At 37.5% G+C, this 23,165-nt stretch overlaps 3 protein-coding genes across 5 annotated transcripts; all 3 read left to right on the forward strand.

Moving 5' to 3' along the window:
- The first annotated feature begins 3,051 nt into the window (after window positions 1–3,051).
- Window positions 3,052–5,286, forward strand: LOC116013623 (high affinity nitrate transporter 2.7). Of its 2 annotated transcripts, none has more exons than XM_031253477.1 (2): window positions 3,052–4,357; window positions 4,856–4,983. In XM_031253477.1, the coding sequence occupies exon 1, from the start codon at window positions 3,146–3,148 to the stop codon at window positions 4,307–4,309; it is 1,164 nt and encodes a 387-aa protein (XP_031109337.1). In that variant the 5' UTR covers window positions 3,052–3,145; the 3' UTR covers window positions 4,310–4,357; window positions 4,856–4,983. The 2 variants fall into 2 exon arrangements, with proteins under 2 accessions (XP_031109337.1, XP_031109336.1); XM_031253476.1 differs by having other exon boundaries at window positions 3,066–4,275; window positions 4,856–5,286.
- Window positions 5,287–5,427: 141 nt separating this feature from the next.
- LOC116013626 (chaperone protein dnaJ C76, chloroplastic-like) lies at window positions 5,428–7,138 on the forward strand. 2 transcript variants are annotated; one of them, XM_031253485.1, is made up of 6 exons: window positions 5,428–5,567; window positions 5,655–5,832; window positions 5,937–6,111; window positions 6,292–6,398; window positions 6,468–6,669; window positions 6,756–7,138. In XM_031253485.1, the coding sequence occupies exons 1-6, from the start codon at window positions 5,467–5,469 to the stop codon at window positions 6,878–6,880; spliced, it is 888 nt and encodes a 295-aa protein (XP_031109345.1). In that variant the 5' UTR covers window positions 5,428–5,466; the 3' UTR covers window positions 6,881–7,138. The 2 variants fall into 2 exon arrangements, with proteins under 2 accessions (XP_031109345.1, XP_031109346.1); XM_031253486.1 differs by having other exon boundaries at window positions 6,759–7,138.
- A 3,278-nt stretch (window positions 7,139–10,416) lies between these two features.
- Window positions 10,417–11,625, forward strand: LOC116011963 (protein FAR-RED IMPAIRED RESPONSE 1-like). The gene is made up of 4 exons (XM_031251409.1): window positions 10,417–10,690; window positions 11,078–11,202; window positions 11,440–11,531; window positions 11,593–11,625. The coding sequence occupies exons 1-4, from the start codon at window positions 10,461–10,463 to the stop codon at window positions 11,623–11,625; spliced, it is 480 nt and encodes a 159-aa protein (XP_031107269.1). The 5' UTR covers window positions 10,417–10,460.
- Window positions 11,626–23,165: the final 11,540 nt, after the last annotated feature.

Raw genomic sequence — 23,165 nt, forward strand, 5'->3', positions numbered from 1 at the left:
TAGCAACAGCGTACAAACATGAAACATGTCACCACAAGACTATATTACTCTATAATAGAAAGTGATGCATATATTGCTCTATGATAGAAAGTGAAGATTATATTACTCTATAATATAATAGAGAGTGATGCATATATTACTCTATAATAGAAAGTGATGCATATATTACTCTATAATAGAAAGTGATGCATATATTACTCTATAATATTATGTGATCCATATATTGTTCCATAATATCAAGCATGAGCTATTGAAGTAGTATGAACCAAAAATCTGTTATGGATAGCCCATTACCAATGGATGTGGGAAAAAAATGACACTTGTTATCAATTAAACAGAGAATTGCCAACACAAAATTTGGATGTCTCATCACTACAAAACATAGGGCAATCTGAACAAAGATCCTAAAAGCACATCCCATTATGCAATCAGTCGGAAGAGATCCGATCTTTAATCTAACCCAATTAATTGTTCAGCCTATTACACGTAAATTAACAAAAACAAAGGCAATTCGAGCAAATCCAAGTATATCTTCATCCTAAATATGTTATCAAGCTAACACAATCCCCCCAGCACTAATCTAGCAGCTTAGCATCGATTAAGGCGAAGTCGTAAGAAGAAAATAGGAAGTCAAACAAATCCAATATTCAGACATACAACCCTAATTTTTTCGCCTGTATTCAAGTATCACCATTAGTTTTTATGCTCAGTTAAATAAAAAACAAAACAGAAACGTGAGATTCAAAGCAAGGGATCCGGGATTGACTTACGAGCAGAAGCACCACAAAGCTGAGACGAGAGAGAGAGAGATCCGCTTGAGAAGGTAAAGGCGATTTCGTCTCTGGCTGCGGTCGTTGATCACTTCATATCCCGAAGACAAGGAAACTGTAAAATAGGACTGCCAATGTGGGCTCAAAAATGGTACTCACATTTTGGTTTATTTGGGCTTCGTACAATTCATTTTATATTTGGGCTATAAGTAGGGGCTGATGTTTAGCCCAAATGAAACATGGACATGGGCTGTTAGGTTTTGATAATTTCATTTAAAAAAAAAAAGTTATTGAACGCATTATTTAAGCAAAAGAATAGAGACAAAAAAATGAGCAAATTATTCTGTGGACCCCGGTCCACATTGTAAGGTAAACTCGGATCTAAAATATACATTTTACGTATTGAATGTTCACAACTTATATACTGAATGTCACAACCAAATATTCACAATTTGTTGACAATTCAAATTGTAAACATTCAATAATGGAACTTGTAATCTTCCACCATATCTATTAGAAAAAACAATGTTGACATCTTGCTTACATTTTGAATATTGTAGAAAATTTCTCTTAGCCCCAGATACGAATTTCGACTTTAGGAAACTTCGTGGTGAACAAATTAAAGTAGAACACGAGAACGAAAGGGAAAATTCCAAAGCAATTTTGTTGTTTTTTCACTTTATCTTTTCATTTTGCTTGAATATTGCTGCAAGAATTTGCGTGCGCCATTTTGCGCCCACATGGCCACATTCCTCACGGTTTGCGCAAATATGATATTGAGGATTCCAGGATTTTACCTGAATTGATTTAACAGTAGATATAACAATTATAAGGTTTGAACTACTTTATTATGGACAATTGTTTTATAAGGCGTTCTTCACCCATCATACTCCAAAAACATAAGATTCTATAAATTATTATAGGATGCATCATGTCACATAAAATTATATTATATTGAATTTTATTGCACATACAAATTTAAATTTGAACCGACTATTAATAATGAAAATACGACAATATTTCGACCATACTCAAAATGGTCACATATGGATGGTAGCTTGATTCCAGTATTGCTGGGACCGGAAAGCGGACAAAAGTCGTAGCAGAAATGTCGAACAGTACAGAGTACAGACGTACAATGACGGATTCCCAGAAGCCTGGGTAGGATCTTCTTGAGCCGGTCGTATCTGTTATCTGTTAATCCCTCAACTTGAAAACCTGACTATATATACCGCGGATAAGGTATATCTGTTGCCACATAACACCGCCACTGGGAGAAAACAAAGTTAAACATGAAAATACCTGTGGTTTATGTTGGCTGACAATAAATGCATCAACCCAAGAAGAAAACTCCCGTACGCATTTGAACATCTGAACAAGGACAATCAACCACTACACTAATTCATGATCATTCATTTTGCCTGACGACTGAAACCTACAACCACTTAATTAATGATATGTACCGATTATACCATACATCGTGACACAAGTCTAAGTTGTCTATAGTTGAGAAACATGTAATTTTGTGATTTAATTTGCTAGTTATGATTAATAAAGCATATCAAACATGCCCCAGTTATTGGAGTCAGTCCAACAACATTAGCTTCCACGAAATTTTTGTTTGTCTTGAATAATAATGGAGAATTCAAAGAATTAGTTATGTATGGCTTTCATATATACAGGAAGCACAGCCCTACTCAAATAGCTCCGCCTATCACAATCCCACCCACTGCCTTGGCTTACTTTAACTTCTGGGGAAGTATCCAACTCACTTCGTTGATAACTTCAATTCGTAAAAGGAAAACAGAATTACTACGGGGGTTCTGCTCCCATTTCCGATTGACAAATGTAACATAATTGTGGTATGATTGTAACTATTAGCAATTGATGATTAAAGCTTACTACAAGCTTAGTAACACGCAAATTCCTTAAGTTAAAATTGATTGGGACATTTTTTTTCTCCATTTCATAGTGATGGATATCTTGAGTGGGGCACCTAGCATGGAGCACCCCGTAACTATAGCCCACTGACCGACCGCCTTTACTAGTGGATGGACCGAGATCGGTTGTCCACCAGCCCGCTTAGCGTAGGCAATCTGGTCGCGGTGCCCGATTCTCACTTAGAGGCGACGAAGTGAGATTCACTGAGGATCTTGTTCAGATTTGGCAAGATACTTTCTTAATCTGGGCAGCTTTTTATGGCAATGAATAGTCCACATAAAGATTTGTATTAACCTGGCAAGAAAAGCATATTTTTCAAATAGTGAAAATTTTTCCATTTTGAACACATCTATCATCCTCTGAGATCAGTTCCTTATTTATATATGTAGTTAGCATCCTTTTATCGTCTGTCACCCCTGTCCTGTCCATCAGCCATGGAGCTACCCACATCGAAAATTGAACCTTCTTTCTCTTTGCCGGTAGATTCAGAGTACAAGGCCACCGAGTTTCGGCCATTTTCAATATCTTCACCCCACATGCGAGCTTTCCACCTTGCATGGCTCTCCCTTTTCTCTTGCTACTTCTCCACTTTCTCCATCCCTCCACTCATGGAAGTCATCCGAGCCGACCTCAACCTCTCCGACACCGACGTCGGCCGTGCCAATATAGCGTCCTTAGCCGGCTCCATCTTCTCCCGCTTCGCCATGGGCACCGCATGCGACCTGGTGGGCCCGCGTATCGCCTCCGCCACACTCTCCCTCCTCACCGCGCCCGCAGTGTTCTCCATGTGCCTAGTCTCCTCGCCGCTCGCCTTCATCCTCATTCGCTTTCTCATCGGCTTTTGTCTCGCTAACTTCGTGGCTAATCAGTTCTGGATGAGCTCCATGTTCTCCGGCTGCGTTGTCGGCGTCGCCAACGGCTACGCCGCCGGCTGGGCCAATGTTGGCGCCGGCTTCACGCAGCTTGTCATGCCGCTATTGTATTCTCTCATCATAAGTTTCAATTTTGCGTCGTCTTCAGCTTGGCGCATAGCGTTTGTGTTTCCGGCCATATTTCAAGTAATCACCGCAATAATGATCTTAGTTTACGGGCAGGACTTGCCCAACGGTTACTATAAACGCAGGAAAACCGACAAACGGGACGAGAATGTTTTCGGCATTCTCTTCAACGGACTGAAGAATTACAGAGGGTGGATACTTGGATTGGCGTACGGGTTTTCTTTTGGAGTTGAATTAACGACCGACAACATTATAGCACAGTACTTCTACGAAAGGTTTGGGGTGAACGTTGAGACGGCAGGGGTGATTGCGGCGTGTTTCGGGCTGACCAATTGTATATCGCGGCCCGGAGGAGGGGTGATTTCTGACGTAATGGGGAAGAGGTTTGGTATGAGAGGGCGGCTTTGGAGCCTGTGGGTGGTTCAAACGGTGGCCGGATTGTTCTGCGTGTTGCTCGGCCGTGTCAACACAATCTTCGAGTCCATATTGGTTATGTGTTGTTTCTCTTTGTTTGTTCAAGCTGCTTCTGGCCTCATTTTTGGCGTGGTCCCTTTCGTCTCCAAAAGGTACATAACCAGGACCATGCCCCTGAAGTTGTGACCGGTGACACACACCTAAAGTCATCTAAAAAAACACATCTTTGAGTGGGTAAGTTGCACAGTACTATCAAAGCGGGCCAATCCGCCACACTGCAGACCTTATTTCTGGCGAGCTTTTGCAGGCTAACCTGTAGGCTAGGGTTCATGCAACTCTAACTCGCCCCACAAGGGTTGGTGGCCCCTGGGCTTTGGATATGACCTGCGGGGTCGCGGGCCAAGTCCGTTAGGCTTGCTCTTTTGCGCGCCACTTTTTGTAACCTTAACTCGTCCTATCGTAGGGTAGGCTCGGCCTGGGCTGCAAGGTTCAACCCACTTTGACAGTATTACGTTGCAGCAGGTCACCGCAAGTGATATAAAGCATGCATTAAGTTTATATGAAAAAGATTATGTGAGAAAACATGTAAGCCGATTGATTAAAAAACACATTTTTTTAGTGGTTGTAGGTCACTAGGAGTGATATTGGGCATAAGTTTATATTTAAAAAATATATATGTAAGAAGACATTTAAACCAATTGATTAAAAAATCCATATTCTGAGTGGTTGCAGGTCACTGGGGGTAATATCAGGCATTACAGGATGCGGAGCGACAATAGGAGCAGAAGTGACACAGCTGCTGCTTTTCTCAGGCACAACTAATCTCCCAACCCAAGCAGGCATTTCGATTATGGGGCTAATGATGCTTGTCTGCACCCTGCCACTCACTCTCATCTACTTCCCCAGATGGGGAGGAATGTTCTGTGGCCCATCTCTACCCCCAGAAGATGAAGACTATAGCCTGCTAGAGTGAAGACTATATGGTCACGTTCAACTAGCCTCTTAATTCTTAGCAGACGAAAGTAAATTTTTTTTCTTATTTCACCATTTGTCGTGTATGCCTTTATGGCAAGGCAACATTATTCACATTCAAGACCAAAGAATTGTAAGTGTGTACTATGTACTATGTAGTTTTTACTGAATTCTAGTATTTCTTTTTTGTATGTGATTATAAAAACATAAGTTGATGGAGACATCAGTTGAGAGTACTTGGAAGCATACTAGATAATAAGCCGCACAAGAAAATATCTTACCCAGAAGAATAAAATATCTGAAGATCTGATAATACCATACCTCATTGTTAGAGACCAGTAGGGAAAGCCATCTGAAGGATTGAAGGAATCATGTGGGAATCCGTTTTAACCATACACCAATTCTCGTCGATATCCAGAGCTGCCACAGTACATCCTAAACTCCATTTCCATAGGCCCTCTCGAGCTCAAAGGTGCAGTAGCAGCAAAAGCTCAATTCCATAACTTTTTAAAAGTGAAACCTTATGGCTGATCAAATCTTTGTATGTGTTGTTGTGAAGACGAAGACAGAAACTTAACACGGCAAGTTGCCATTGGGGGAAAGCACCTGAAGAACAAGGAACAAACAAGAATTACTATGATTTGCTTGGGGTTTCTAGGGATTCAAGTGTCCAAGAAATCAAAGAAGCATACAGAAAATTACAGAAGATATACCACCCAGATATTGCTGGCCAGAAGGTCCTTTAGTTCTTTTGTTCTGTTTGTCAATTAATCAAACTTGCTGGAGCACTGAATACTTTCCCTTCCACATATATCCTTTCTACTCTGTTTGGTCATTTCAGGGTCATGAGTACACCCTTCTACTTAACAAAGCCTACAAGGTATTGATCAGAGATGATCTCAGAAGAGAGTACAATACTTCAGGTATTGGAAGGTTTAGGTCTGTCACTGGGTACAGCTCATGGAATGGCCCCTTGAGACCTCAAGCTTTGTTTGTTCATGAGAGTGCTTGTATAGGTCAGCCATTACCATCTCTCCTCACTGAATATATATATATATACTGTGTGTGTATTATTATTCACTAGTCATGGAATTGAATTCACAAGTTGCATACTCGTATCAAACTAAGCTAATTTAAGACAATAAGATTATACCGGGAATAATGAACAAACGGGAATTTCAACTGTTGCAATCCAGGCTGCAGAGAGTGCATGCACCACGCGCCTAACACATTCACGATGGATGAAAATCTTGGATGTGCACGCGTTAAGGTTCAAGATGGCGACACCGACAAGAAAATTGAGGTAGGAAGCATTCTTACAAACTTTTGTGCGAAACTATAAAACTGAGGTACTTGCCTCACTGTTTTACAGATGTCCGTTGATTCGTGTCCTGTGAATTGCATCTACTGGGTAGATACGGAGGAGTTGGCAGTGCTTGAGCACCTATCTCAACCTCAAGAAAAGCGTGGGCATGGGATTTATGAACAAGGCTGGGAAAGACCAGCAAATGTTTTCATGGCAGCCAAATCGTTGAACAAGCAGTTAAAGCAGCAAAAAGAAGAAATGAAACATGGTAAAGCACTTGTTTGGTGTAAATATGTATACATTAACGCCATTTTCATCCTGCTTTTATTAACTATAACACAAACTGCATGGCAGCAGAACCAGCTGATGTTGAAGAAACCCCAGCTCAAGCACAAGCTCGAGCAAATGCAAATATGAAATTGAAGATAGAAAGCTTTTCAAACATTTGGAGCTGGCTGAAGCAAATGGTCCACAAATGAAACAGAACAATGCAAGTAGTGAAAGTAGCCACTTCAGTAATGCAACTCAGATATCAGCATTCATTCTGTGTAGATTTAGAAAGTGATGATGAAAGGAAAAATAGAAGCACGCCAATGTAGATACTGTCACTCTACGAAAAGAAAATGAGCATTCTAGCTTATTGTTGATGAAACTAAGGAATAAGAATCTTAGTTCTGCAGATAAAATCAACTATTTTTAATATGGTATACCACTCAACACAACTTTTAGAGACAAAATTGCTGTGTTCTCCCTTTTCATTTCAGTATGGGGCAGTAGAGGAACCACATCTAATTACTCCTTATCAAAAATTTACAACAAAGAGTACACCGAATGAAGAAACAAGCACTAAAGGTAAGCTTTACTCTAGAGTGCTTACAGGCTTAATCTACCTGATGCCAGTGCCATTCAGGAAGAATGGGCTAAGGCTAACTATAATTCAAATGTGCTCCCAGTTGACCATTGGAATTAAATGCATCTTTGATAGAAGGCTCTGGCCTATTTATGTTTGAGGAGAAGCTTCTCTATAAAAATTCAGTTATAACCAGACAGAATTATACAGTTAAGACTATGAACAAAAAAGGAGTAAAAATGCAGCATTTGTCTTAGCACAAACTAAGAACATATACTACAACACTCTAATGCAACACAATCAAAATCAAACTTCACAATTCGAGCAGGTTCCACAATGGGGTACTTGGTTCTCTCCCGAAACACACCAAAAACTCATCTACCAAAAGCAATCAATCAGCTCGTTTGAAATTTAGCTACCAAATCATTAACACTAGACTATCAATCACCAAATGTAGATTAAAGAAGACAATTTCATTAGAAAAAGCAAAGCTTACAAAGCACCGCAGGCGATGACTGCATCAGTTCTCCACAAACCGCGGTCCAGAAGTTTTCTGTTTTCCCATATGGATTTTTTAGTCTCCCAGGCCCTGCGTAATTTTAACATATTGCAAAGCCCTTCATGTTCTGGCCCAATGAGTATACAAGAGAAGAAAAAGATACACAACTAATATGGCCCAATTTACACTATGACCCAAGGTTTCGCTGCACGCAAATTATGCCGTGGACCCAGGTGCACATTGCAAGGTGCACCTGGGTCAAAAACGACGTCGTTTTATGCTTTTTTTTTTTAAAAAAAAATTTTTTTGTTAATTAACGCCGTCAACGGAGGTTGGGAGCAGTAGGCAGGCAGTTGTCCGGTTCATCATCGCACTCCAGTCATTCACCATCATCGCAAAACAATTCATCATCGCCGCAATTCTCGCAAAACAATTCATCGCCTTGTTTGATTCATCATCGCAGTTTTCCAGTCATTCACCATCATCGCAAAACAATTCATCATCGCCGCAATTCTCGCAAAACAATTCATCGCCTTGTTTGATTCATCATCGCAGTTTTCCAGTCATTCACCATCATCGCAAAACAATTCTTCACTCATTCATCATCGCAATTCTCGTTGGATTCATTATCGATTCAACATCGCGAAATTCTTTCGATTCACCATCGTAATTCTTCTTTGCAATTCTTCTTCAATGATGGCAGAGGTAGTAGATCAACTAAGTTTTTCTTCTTCAATGATGGCAGAGGTAGTAGATCAACTAAGTTTATCTTCTTCAATGATGGCAGAGGTAGTAGATCAACTAAGTTTACACGTTGATGGCTCATCTTCGGTAGTAGATCAACTAAGTTTACACGTTGATGGCTCATCTTCGGTTGCAGGTTTTAAGTTTGGATTCATGTTTGATGAATTGTATAGATTTATGTTTGTTTTTTTCGAATTTAGGATTTGTGGTTAGATTGATTGTGTAACCATGTATTTGAGTTTTAGATTCACACTTATACAACTCTACATTCACAGTTACATAGTGATAGATTCACACATTATGAACACTACATTCACACTGTTTCCTGATACTCTGTTTTATTTTTTATATTTGCTGTGATGGCAGAGGCAGTAGATCAACTAAGTTTACACGTTGATGGCTCATCTTCGATTGCAGGTTTTAAGTTTGGATTCATGTTTGATGAATTGTATAGATTTATGTTTGTTTTTTTCGAATTTAGGATTTATGGTTAGATTGATTGTGTAACCATGTATTTGAGTTTTAGATTCACACTTATACAACTATACATTCACAGATACATAGTTGTAGATTCACACATTTAGAACTATAGATTCACACTGTTTCCTGATACTCTGTTTTATTTTTTTATATTTGTAGTGAATGCAGATTTAGTTGTTGTCTCAACAAGCAATGATCAAGGCTGTATAAATCTTGAGGATTCTACTTCAATTCCAGGTTTTTTTTAAATTGTTTTTTAGAGTAAAATTAGTGATTCATATTGATTTATGATTTATGTGTAGTTGTGTGTAATAGTGTTTGATGTGTGAATATAGAGTATAAGACTTGTGAATATATAGTTTTGAATGTGTGAATGCATAACAGTGTTGATATAATTGCTAAACATATTGCCCCTGAAATGTGTGAATGTGGAGGTTTCTACAAGTGTGTGAATCTGTAACATACTTCTATAAATATGCTTTCGAGATTTGATGAAAATGTTATTATTTTAGTAGAGTGTAGCTGGATTTATTTGGCATTCCCCGCCCCCCCTCTACGTAGAGAATATATTTCCTTTAGATTGCTTTTTATTTGTTTTCTTTGGTATGTTTTTCCATACTTGAGGTTATATTTCATATGTGCAGTTGATCAAGATTTGGTGGGTATTGTAGTAAGTAATGGTGATGAAGCGTATGAGTTGTATAACGATTATGCATTTAGAGTTGGTTTTAGTGTGAGGAAGGGTAAGCAACGCTACCAAGGGTCTACTAAAAATGTTAAGATGAAGACATTTTTGTGCTCTAAGGCTGGTAGTAAGTCCAAGAAAAACAGTGGTGCTAAGGCGTATTCAAAGATTGATTTAAGGACGGGGTGTGGCGCATATATTCAGTTCGATGTAGATGGTAATGGGGTGTGGACAGTAACAAAACACGAGAAAGCTCATAACCACAAGCTAAGCACTAAAGACAAGAGTCACCTACTTCGTTCGCATAGAAGAGTGAGAAATAATCAACTTTCATACTTAAGAGACTTAAAGAAGAGTGGGGTTGCCTTGGCGGATGGGATAAGGTTTTTGAAACATCAGTCAGGAGGGTCTCCACTCGTTGGGTTTACCAATCGAGATGCTTACAATTCATTGGCATCTGATTCTTTGAAGAGCTTGGATGGAACTGATTCGAATTCGTTGATTGAAATATTTAGGAGGAGGTAGTGTAATGAGCCTGACTTCTTTTTTGACTTTGAAGTTGATGATGATGCAAGATTAACTAGCTTTTTTTGGAGGGACGGGCAAATGAGACGAGACTATGCGTTGTTTGGAGACTTGTTAGTGCATGATACAACATATCGCACTAACAAGTACGACATGATATGTTGTCCATTTGTAGGGATGAACCACCATTGTATGAATATTATGTTTGGTTGTGGTTTTTTGATGAACGAAAGGATAGAGTCATTTGTATGGTTGTTTAGAGCATTTCTTAGATCTATGGGTGGCAAATGTCCACAAACCATTATGACTGATCAATGCGCAGCCATGGCTGTTGCCATCTCTCAAGTGTTTACAACATCACGGCATCGTCTTTGCATATGGCATATCGGTGAGAACTCGAAGAAGCACATCAAGACACTTAGGAACAATAAGAATTTCATGGATCTATTTAATTGTTTGTTGAAGTACACAGACACCGAAGCTGAATTTGAGTTGTATTGGTCAAGGTATGTTATTGTATTTTACTCATTCACTTTTGAGTTTGAATTTTCAATACTATTTTTGTAAAATAATGACTTATTGATTTGTGAATATACAGTATAGAAGCCGTGAATCTAGAGTACTAAATGTGTGAGTGTAGAACATATAGTAATATAATTACTGAACAAGTATCACTGAAATGTGTGAATGTGTACGTTTGAAACTGTGAATGTATAGTATAGGGTTTGTGAATGTAGAGTTATGAATGTGTGAATGTTTATCAGACTTGAGTTCAGAGATCTTAAAAACTGTGAATGTAGAGGAGTGTATTTGTGAATATAGAGTTATCAGATTGTGAATATAGTTTCTAAAATTGTGTATATTTTTCCCTTTTGTGATCTTATGATTTTCAGGATGGTGATTGACTATAAGTGTCATAAGAATCCGTGGTTAGAAAAATTGTACGATTGTAGGGAAAAATGGTGCCCGACATTTAACAAGGATTACTTTTCTGGTGGCATTTTATCCTCACAAAGGAGTGAGACCACAAACCATTCAATTTCTAGGAAGCTAACAAAGACAGCATGGCTTTGTGATTTCTACTCATCGTTTGTGAGCGTTGTTTCTGAATGGAGAAGTAAGGAAAATGGTGAGGATTTTCGGTGTGCTCAAGGCATGCCCAATATGATGATGGATGATGTGAAACTTCTTTCACATGCTAGAGAGGTATATACCATTGAAATATATTATATGTTTGAGGAACAATTCTTGAAAGGTGCTGCTTGTCATCAAGATAGTGTTTTCGATGATGGCTGTCATTTGAAGTATCATGTTTGGCGTCCTGATAAAGACATTATAAGGCATGAAGTTAGTTTTAAGCCTACCAATTTGGATATTTCTTGCAGTTGTAAGTTTTTTTCTGAATTAGGAATTTTGTGCTGCCATTGTTTACGCATTATGAATGTACACTGCATTTGTTCTATTCCCGATAAATACATTCTGAAAAGGTGGACAAAGAAAGTTGCTGAAGGCAAGGCTGTTGATATGGGTTCTTTGTCTTCTAATGTTGGTGTTGCTCTTCAATTTGGGTTGTTGAGATGACCAGGAAATTTCAAAGACTAATTGTTTCTTGTCAAGACAACAGTGCAGCTAGACAGCATTGTGAAGAAGCTTTTCAAAGTGCAAAGAAAAGTGTTGAAACCGAGGTTGGTTATGTTCATATTGAAGAGTCTGATGTCCCATCTTCAAGTGGTATTGTACAAGATCCATCAAGCCGGAGATTGAAAGGTGAGCGTAATAAGAGGCGAAGTAGTATTATTGAAAAGAAGTCTGCTGTAGCTAGGGGGCGAAAGAGTTCTGCAAACAAGGTTGCTTCAATTACAAAGGGTGTTGTTCAATCTATTTTGTCGGGAAGTTTATCTGAGATTGCTGGGGATGGATATCTTGTACATCCAAGTTCTGGGAGTTCTGAATTAGTTCATGTTAATAAGAGATGACAATATATTTTTTGTATTTGTGAACATTTAGTTATAAAATTTCTTTGGAGTTATTAATTAGTACATTTCAGTGATGCTTGTGGAGTGTTGAAATTGTGAATTTAGAGTTATTAAGTTGTGAATGTTTAGTTTTAAAACTGAAATGTAGAACAGATATTAATATAATCACTGAAATGTGTGAATGTGTAGTTTTCAATGTGTGAATATAGTGTATAGAATATGTGAATATATTGAAACGAAAGTGTGAATGTTGAACAGATAGTAATATAATTACTGAACAAGTGTCACTGAAATGTGTGAATATATGACTTTTCAAACTGTGAATATAGAGAATTGAAGTTGTGAATATAGAGACANATCAAGCCGGAGATTGAAAGGTGAGCGTAATAAGAGGCGAAGTAGTATTATTGAAAAGAAGTCTGCTGTAGCTAGGGGGCGAAAGAGTTCTGCAAACAAGGTTGCTTCAATTACAAAGGGTGTTGTTCAATCTATTTTGTCGGGAAGTTTATCTGAGATTGCTGGGGATGGATATCTTGTACATCCAAGTTCTGGGAGTTCTGAATTAGTTCATGTTAATAAGAGATGACAATATATTTTTTGTATTTGTGAACATTTAGTTATAAAATTTCTTTGGAGTTATTAATTAGTACATTTCAGTGATGCTTGTGGAGTGTTGAAATTGTGAATTTAGAGTTATTAAGTTGTGAATGTTTAGTTTTAAAACTGAAATGTAGAACAGATATTAATATAATCACTGAAATGTGTGAATGTGTAGTTTTCAATGTGTGAATATAGTGTATAGAATATGTGAATATATTGAAACGAAAGTGTGAATGTTGAACAGATAGTAATATAATTACTGAACAAGTGTCACTGAAATGTGTGAATATATGACTTTTCAAACTGTGAATATAGAGAATTGAAGTTGTGAATATAGAGACACGAGTGTGTGAATCTAAACCAGATAGTAATATAATTTCTGAAATGTATGAATGAGGACTTTTCAGACTGTGAATATAGAGTATTGAAGCTGTGAATATAAAGACATGAATGTGTGAATGTAGAACAGATAGTAATATAATTATTGAAATTTTGATTTTGGATTTATTAAGTTGTGAATTTGGTTAACAGAGTTAAGATTATTATGGTCAATGGTCAATTTTTGGTTAACAGAGTTAAGATTATTATGGTCAATGGTCAATTTTATAGTTAGAGAAGTGTGAATGTGGTGTTCAATGGTCAATTTTATAGTTAGAGAAGTGTGAATGTGGTGTCTTGAAATTATGAATATAAAGCTATGGGTGTGTGAATATGTAACAAAATTAAAACTTGTAGAAAAAAGGATTACAACATAGTTCTACAGGAATTCAAGGAACTATTGTATATTCACATTTGAGTACAAGCTGTTCATTTCTTGTTGTACAAGAGTTTGGTTTTCTTGATCACAATGTTTTTCAATATGTTGGCACGCCACCTTATGATTGTTGCGGCGTACCTGGCCCTCAATCCAATTAAGAAGTTTTCCTACAAATATACAAGATCAAATAAATACTTTATTGCAATGCTAGCAAAAAAAAAAAAAAAAGATAAGAAATTATTCAAAGCTAGTATTTGTGTACTTACATTTAAGTTTGCTTTCTTTTTGAATCCCGGGTTCCATTTATTCAATGTCCCTTTATATGTTTCCATATGCCTCATTACAAATAGTCCGCAATCAATGTAATTTTTCGATTCTTTCCAACTCATGTCCACAACCTCTATGGTTAGCTCATCCACCTTCCAGAATAGGGCAGATGACCCCAGTGCTAGGTATTCTTTTAAAGTTGTAACCTGGACATAAATATTTAAGTCTACCACTGTTACACATTCACACATTCATAACAGTATATTCACAGATTATCTATTCTACATTCACAGATTGAAAATACCACATTCACACATTTCAGTGTTAGATTTTCAGTGATTATATTACATCTGCTATACATTCACACTTTGATAACTCTATATTCACACTTTATGTACTATTCACGGTTTGAAAAGTACACATTCACATACATGTAGCAACTGAAAAGGAGCTCAAGTTGGTGATCAACTTACCAAGAGGGTTGGGCAATCTCCATACTTGTCCTTCATGGTAACACCACGGACTAAGGACTTGTTGTCAATTATTTCAAGTTTTGAGGCTTTAACATTGATGCAAATGAGAAAATAGTGCCCGTGACGAAGCACTGGAAAGAATATCTAAGTTCAAAAAAGGAAAATAAAAACAGTGTCATTAATGTCTTGAATGTGACTAGATAAAACTGAGTGTTGTTGATAAACTCACCAGGTCCGCATCATTTATGTCCAAATTTTGTAGGCGCTCAATTTCATATGTCATCCGCTCATAGAAGTTTTGTTTCTTTTTTTCCATCGGGAGACATTTCATCCATTCGTGGGTGGGATCTAGTTGTAACTAAGATAAAAAAAATAAAAAAACAAAGTTCTCAAACTGTGAATATAATGTATAGAAGTTGTGAATATATAGACATGGATGTGTGAATCTATAACAGATAGTAATATAATCACTGAAATCTATGAATATATACTTGTCAGATTGTGAATATATAGTATTGAAGGTGTGAACATATGGACATGGATGTGTGAATCTATAACAGATAGTAATATAATCACTGAAATCTATGAATATATACTTGTCAGATTGTGAATATATAGTATTGAAACTGTGAATATATGGACATGAATGTGTGAATCTAGAACAGATACTACTGTAATTATTGAAATATGTGAACAAGTATCACTGAAATGTGTGAATATGAACTTTTCAAACTGTGAATATAATGTATTGAAGTTGTGAATATATAGACATGGATGTGTGAATCTATAACAAATAGTAATATAATCACTGAAACCTATGAATATATACTTGTCAGATTGTGAATATATAGTATTGAAGCTGTGAATATATGGACATGAATATATGGACTTACATAGGCAATTGTGCTGAAAAACACCCTCTTCGGTTGCCCGGGTGCACGCTCTTTGTCAAGCATTGAGAGCCTCAATGCCCATACATCTAAGAAGATATTTTCAACTTGGCCAACACTGAGCGAGATGAAGTGATCCCTAGTGATCTCAATGTCACCAAAGCTGAAAAGTAATTCACTATAAAAGGCACAAAAAAAGAATTAAAATTAAAAAAAAAATAGAAAATTTACCCAATCACAGTAATGTAAGTAATTAATAAATATTTAGATGGAACATACTCTTTAGGATATTCCTCAGAAACTTCTACAAATGCATAGTTCGAGAGGAGTTTATCTGGGACAGTGGCATTTCTGATTTTCATCCCATGTTCATTCCAGAATGGAGACCGTAGGTTTAGGGGGATGTTCTTGAACTTTCGTTGAGGCCTCTTTCTAGTAATGACATCCTCGACATCAGATTCACTCTCTGCTAATGCACTGTGTTCACATAATAGAAGTATTTAGTCAACAAAAAATAGAAGCTTATGTTTACCAAATATAGAGCCTTATATTCACACCTTGTTATCTCTATGTTCACAGTCTGTGAGGTCTATGTTCACAAATTGTTAGCTGTATATTCATCATCTGTTATATCTATATTCACAATTTGTTAACTGATTCCCTTTGTTTTACAGATTCACAGCTTTAATGTTGTATATTCACAGTTTATATATTCCATATTCACAGTTCTTAAACACCATATTCACACATCTTAGGACTTCAGATTCACTATAAGTAGGTCACCTCTGTCACAGATTCACAGCTTTATAATTTTATATTCATATATTGCATACTAAACATTCACATTTTTTATAGTCCACATTCATAACATTTTAGGGCTTCATTGCTAACTTTACAACCATTCTATAGATTGACAAAAACATAGTACTAAGATCATTCTTTGTAGTCTAAGTTCTAGAGTCTGCTAAGTAAAAGTATTCCATTACCTATCAAATTCATCAACAGGGGAATCAGCCCTTTGAAAAGGAACTCTAGTCACACCAGGGGTTGAAAAAGTTGCATCTTTAGTGGCTTCCCCTGCAATTCTATCCACCAGGGCATCAATCCCCGGTTCCCCCGCAGCATCCTCTATCTCTTGCTCTTTCTCCTTCTCTTTCTCCTTTTCTTGTTGCTGCTCCTTGTCCTTCTATTGCTGCTGTGCTGGTGGTGGTGGTGGAGTCAGCCCCAAATCACTCCCTTGCTGCTGTGCTGGTTGTGGTGGTGGAGTCACCCCTAAATCCCCCTCCTGCTGCTGTGCTGGTGGTGGTGATGGACTCAGCCCCAAATCAAAGGTCGGAGCATCTAATTGGTCCGATGGCTGTGTTGCTTGAGATAGCCCCAAGTCAAAAGAAGGGGCATTAGGATCCATTTGTTTCCTTGTCTTTTCAAAGGCCTCGACAAGGGCATCCACAGCCGTAGTGAAGCTTTCACTACCAAAGAAGATGTCGTCCAGCTGGGAGGATGTTGGGGTTGCAGTGGCTTCTATGGTGCTGGCAACATTTAGCATGTTAGATAAGCCCGAAAATGTCTTCCTCATCACATTTACGGGTGCTCCTTGCTTTCCAATTTCAGCCATAGCCTCACCAAACTCTCCTACTGTCGAAGCCAACTCTTGTAGGATCCCTGCCACTTTATCTACGCTTGATGATGGGATATTCAATGCAGCAACAGGAGGTTGATCATTCTGCCTGGAGGTGGCAGCAGCAATATCAGTAGGTTTTGATATTATAGGGAGCACTGTCCCCCTTCCAAATGACCCTGCTTTGTTTTCTTCTTTAACCCTTTTTCTAGCAAGTTCAGCACTCCACCCAACAATGGTTGGGTATGTTCTATTCACTCTCATCCCCTTGAACTGTACTCGGTCAAAGTACACAAGCTGCACAAGACAGGGAGTTAGAATTGAAGGTTATTCACAGTTTGAAAAGCTCATATTCACACATTCCAGTGATACTTGTTCACATATTTCAAAAATTACAGTAGTATCTGTTCTAGATGCACACATTCATGTCAATATATTCACATCTTCAATACTATATATTCACAATCTGACAAGTATATATTCACAGATATCATTCATTATATTACTATCTGTTATAGATTCACACATTCATATCCATATATTCACAGATTCAATACATTAGATTCACAGTTTGAAAGGTTCATATTCCCACATTTCAGTGATACTTGTTCACATATTTCTACAATTACAGTAGTATCTGTTCTAGATTCACTCATTCATGTCCATATATTCACAGACTCAGTACAGTATATTCACATATTCAATACACTATTACTATCTGTTATAGATTCACACATTCATGTCAATATATTCACACCTTCAATACTATATATTCACAAACTGACAAGTATATATTCATAGATATCAGTAATTATATTACTATATGTTATAGATTTACACATTCATGTTCATATATTCACAGCTTCAATACATTATATTCACAGTTTGAAAGGTTCATATTCACACATTTCAGTGATACTTGTTCACATATTTCAACAATTACAGTAGTATCTGTTCTAGATTCACACATTCATGTCAATATATTCACACCTTCAATACTATATATTCACAAACTGACAAGTATATAAAAATAGTAATGAAAATTCAAAATAAAGTGAACTTACTAGAATGAATGCAACGGGTCCAATGAAGAATTGCTTGTCATTCTTCTGAAAAGATTGAATGGAGTCGACCATAGACTTGTGTGTATAGGCACACCAATTGTAGGTCTTGATCTGGTTAAGGTCTATCAAGGATTTTAAAATCCTAAAGTTGCAACACCTATCTTGGTGGCCACACAACATTGCCGATATTATAAATAGGACAAAGTCGCGTTTAAACATATCTCCATGGTCTCCTCTTTTCAGAATCTGCCCCGGCATTGATGTTGTGATTGGGGATTTACCATCAATCTGCCCCGGCATTGATGTTGTGATTGGGGATTTACCATCAATTCCCCATCGCTCCCTCCATGTGATTGGGGATTTACCATCAATTCCCCATCGCTCCCTCCATAAGATTGGGGATTTACCATCAATTCCCCATCGCTCCCTCCATAAGGCCACAAGGTTGGCATCAATTCCCCATCGCTCCCTCCATAAGGCCACAAGGTTGGCAAACGCTGCACTATCACCATCTTCTGCCATATGCTCAAATCTTGTGGCCTCCTCAACCACGTTGCTCCCTTGTGGGATCCCCAATGTTCTTTGAACATCCACGTTGCTCCCTTGTGGGATCCCCAATGTTCTTTGAACATCATCCTCTTCTATAAGCAGCAATTCACCCGTTCTTTGAACATCATCCTCTTCTATAAGCAGCAATTCACCCCCTTCAAGTACATCATCCTCTTCTATAAGCAGCAATTCACCCCCTTCAAGTCGGATTGCAGAGCGATAAACATCAAACTGCATAATCAAGTACTTCATTAGAGGGCCTTCACTCTTTGTTAGTTGGAGGTGTAATATCCCTCCAAATCCGATCTCCTCCACAGCCCTTTTCTGTTCATCAGTCAGCTCTTGAACAAACTCAGCCACAATCTTCGGGCTCATTCTTGTATTCCACGTTTTTTGTTGTTTCTCTACTGTTTCATCCTCATCTGTGCATGGATTTTTTCCTGTAGTTTTTCTCTTTGCTGCTCTTTCAGCCCGACTACCTTCCCCTTGTTCCACTGATTTCCTTTTTCCTGTTTGTTTTTCAGCGGCAGATGGCCTATCATTACGCTGTTTTGTTCTTACTTCGGCTTGGATAGACGAGTCTGAACTTTCTGCCTCTGCAGCTTGAGAGGAAAGTATAGCTCTTGTCTTCCTTGCCTCTTTGTTCACACGGCTAGGATTTGTTTTCTCCATTGCTGCCAATTGTACCACTGAATAGTTTAGAAATAAAAACAGAACACCACAGGGCTATAGATTCACACATTGAAAACTATATATTCACATAAGCTATACTACATATTCACAATCTAGAAACACCACAGGGTTATATGTTTTGCATTCACACACACACTGTTATGCATTCACACATTCAAAACTCTATATTCATAGTTAATATACTCTATATTCACAGCTAGAAAACAACACATTCATACATTTCAGTGATAATTGTTCAGTAATAGGATTATTATCTCTTCTACATTCACACATTCATACCAGTAGATTCACATACCATATACTGTGTATTCACATTTTGAAAACTCTAGATTCACACATTTAAGGGGCAATATGTTTAGTACTTATATCAACACTGTTATGCATTCACACACTCAAATCACTACATTCACAGAAGCAGTACTCTATATTCACAGTTTGAACACTCCACATTCACACATTTCAAGGGCAATATGTTTTGTAATTATATTTATCAATGTTATGCATTTAGACATTCAAAACTCTATTTTCACGCTTCATATTCTCCATATTCACAGTTTGAAAACCTCACACTCACAGAGATTAAACTCTAGGTCACAAAATTATAATCTCACATTCACAAAGATTAAACTATTAACATTGTATATTACATACAATAGAAATCTACTCCACAGAAACTCATTAAACTACTTAGAATCACAAAATATTGAATAAAACGTAAAATTTTTGAACTAAAATCCCATAATATAAAAAATGTGAAGAAATACCTGTTGCTTAGTGTGAAGACTGCTGAAGACTGCTGATAGTATGAAGACTGCTGCTTAGTGTTGTTGCAAAAACTTTCGCGAACGAGTGCTATAGTGAATCGGCGATGCGATGCGATTATGTCCGGAAAATGGCAGAGGAAGGGAGAGTGAATCGGCGAAAATGCTCTTGCAGAGTGATAATGGTGAAGAAGCGCTGTAACTTGCGCGAGAAGATGGTTTATATATTTAAAAAAAAAATGATTGGCTGGGGATAACGGTGCCACTAACAGCACCGTTATCCCCAGCAACAAACGGCGTCGTTTAAGGACCCAGGTGCACCTGGGTCCACGGCATAACAATTGTTCGCTGCATCACACGTTGCACTTTGAAGAAAAGGCCATTCTTTTTTTTTTCTTTTTTAAGTTCTACTCACTATACTACATTGCAGTATCTATTCGGTAGATACTTTCTCAACTCGTTGTAGCACAAAGAGTCAATAACGTCTCCACTTAAACTCAACCTCATGACCTCCATATAAAAGAGTTATTACATGTCATTTGAGCATAAGGTACTTAGCGAGACATTGTCATTCTAGAACAATGGTTTGGTTTTGGCCGTTATTGGATGCTTACGCCTAGTACTTATACAATTGTCGGCAAGTCTAATAAAATAAGAGCAAAAGACAACCGAACCGTACCGAAGTAGATCGGTTCGGTTCGGTATAAACCAAAAGAACCGAACGGTACTTAATATAGAGAAACCGAACTGTTCGGTTCGGTTTGGGTTTTTACCCGAAAACCGTTCGGTTTTTTTAAATATATATAATAAATAATAATAATGAATATTGATCCGTGATGAGGGGTGATGGATGTACAAGATATTGCTTTACAATTTGGATTGCTATGTTAATTTTGTGTTTGAATTGTTTTGTTTTTATGTAATATTTATATTTTAGACTTTGGATTATGCGAATATGTATTGTTTGGTCCTGTGTTATTTGAAAAATTGTAAATGTTGAAAATTGAACATCCTAAACCGAACCGAATCCCGAACCGAAACTGAACCGAACTTTATTGTAAAACCGAATGGTATCATTTTTTGTAATACCGAAATACCGATACCGAAATCGAAACTCAAAAAAACTGTACCGAATCCCGAAGTGCCCACCCCTGACCAAAGCCACTTGCTGGTTCAAAAGATGCACTTACGAGTTACGAACCCAGCAAATAAGCAAACTATACGATAAGACCACCGACGAGGAATGGCCACGTAACAAGCTCCATAACTAACGGCATCTATCTATGTTGAAATTTCGTATGAAACGCAACCCGATTGCCTAATTGGTACACTTGTGCTCTGTTGTGGCAGTTGGAGCCAACCGTTGAACTTGTTGTAACGGTTGCGAGTAGTTAGTGAATCCACCAACTCCAAATCTCCTGGTATTACAATATTGATTTCCGGGCTGCTGTCTTACACGTGTTACAACTGCCGCTTTCCACGCCTTCCCCTTATCTAGATGGCAACAAAAGCCTCTGATTGTCGGTGCATGTGGGTCCGTGTGGCCCATACGTGGCGAATGGGCCCAATTGCAAATGTAAAACCTCTTTTGATTTTTCTTTTTCATTAATTTAAGGGAAAAGGGTCGCCAATTAGATCTATGAACTTTTAAAACGTGCAATTAAACTCTCAAATATATTAAATTGAGACTATTAAGCCCACAAATCGATAATTGACATGTTATTATCGGTCATTTGGATTTTTCGACCATCGACATCACTTTTTAGCAACCCAGTAACAACCGAATCGTCGCTGGTTGTCATCTCCGGTGATAGGTCGCATTCTTCACGGAGAAGGCGAGAGAAGTCGACCGGAGTTCTGGTCGCCTTCTCCGTGAAGAATACAACTAGTCGCCGATGATGGCAACCGGCAACAATTCGGTCGCCGCTGGTCGCCGGAAAGTGATGCCAGTGGCAGAAAAATCCAAATGACCGGTAATAACAAGTCAATTACCGGTTTGTGGGCTTAATTGTTTCAATTTGACATGTTTGGGGTTTTAATTACACGTTTTAAAAGGTCATGAGCCTAATTGACTTTTTATGAAATGTTTGGACGCATATTTAACCATTTTCCCTTAATTTATTTACTTTTAGTTTGTTAAAGCAAACACTTAATTCATTAAATCACGAGCAAGACAATTTACAAGAAACGATGGAGGAGTATCAAATACTCCCTGCAACTTGACTAATCCCAATCAACATTGTGGGCGATATAGCATTTGCGCTCTCATAATTTATGTAATCTCTAACTAGTCGTTGAATTTTGTTTTTGTTTTTGTTTTTTTTTTTGTTTTTTTTATCATAAACAAGACTGAATAGGCAGGATAACCGGGGTTCTATTTAAACCAAACGGTTCAAACTGAATTGTGTATCGTTAGAATCGAAGTGGAATCAGAGTTGTATGAACGATTCCGATTTGATTATTTCAAAAATCAGAAGGCAACTTAATTTTAATAAAATTAAGTGCAAGTCCACGATTATTTTACTATTTTAGTATATAAACATTTTAAAAAGTTTCAGAATGAAAATATTTAAAAATAAATTGTCGAAATTTAACTATATTTCAAAAATAAAATTTAAAAATACTAAAAAAGAACCGAAACTGTCGGTTCCAATCTGCTATTTTCTAGAAATGTGAACTGTGGATTCAAAGTCGTAATAAGACCGTGGTCATATACTCATATAGCGATATAGGTTCATAAATCATATGTAGTAATAAATACTCAAATGTCTAGTCATTAACAAAGGCAATCCTTTTTCCAGCTTCTTCCTCCCTTTCTTTTTAATCTTTGATTCTTCCTTTTTTTTTTTTCATTGTTATTATAATGAGTTAATTACCTTATTCATTCATTCCAAATTAAATTACGTATGTAACTCTTAATAAAGTAATTTATTGGTATTTAGTATTTTCCCATTTAAAGTTGATAGAACCCTGTAGAAACCCCACCGCACAAAATATATTTGTATTGTCACCATCTAAGGCCACTCCTTTAATTTATGGTCCTCTTCTGTATTAAAAAAATCTGACTACCCAACTTTGAAATGAAGAAGTTTTGCTATGAAAGTGACAAGTCGCATGGATAATACGTAACATTATTTAATAATTCATAATTAATTTTGTTTGTCTTAGACTATCCTACGGTCCTCCCTAAATCTCAGCTCCAATCTAACGACCGGCCAACCGACACACGAAGAAAACAGTCAAAACACCCCTTCGCTTGAAGCTTCGCATGCATCCCCCCTCCCCCGTGGCTCTCCATCACATTATTGCCTATAAATTTACCATTAACTTCGA

Source organism: Ipomoea triloba, chromosome 3 (genome assembly GCF_003576645.1).
Source record: "Ipomoea triloba cultivar NCNSP0323 chromosome 3, ASM357664v1".
Lineage (NCBI taxonomy): Eukaryota > Viridiplantae > Streptophyta > Magnoliopsida > Solanales > Convolvulaceae > Ipomoea > Ipomoea triloba.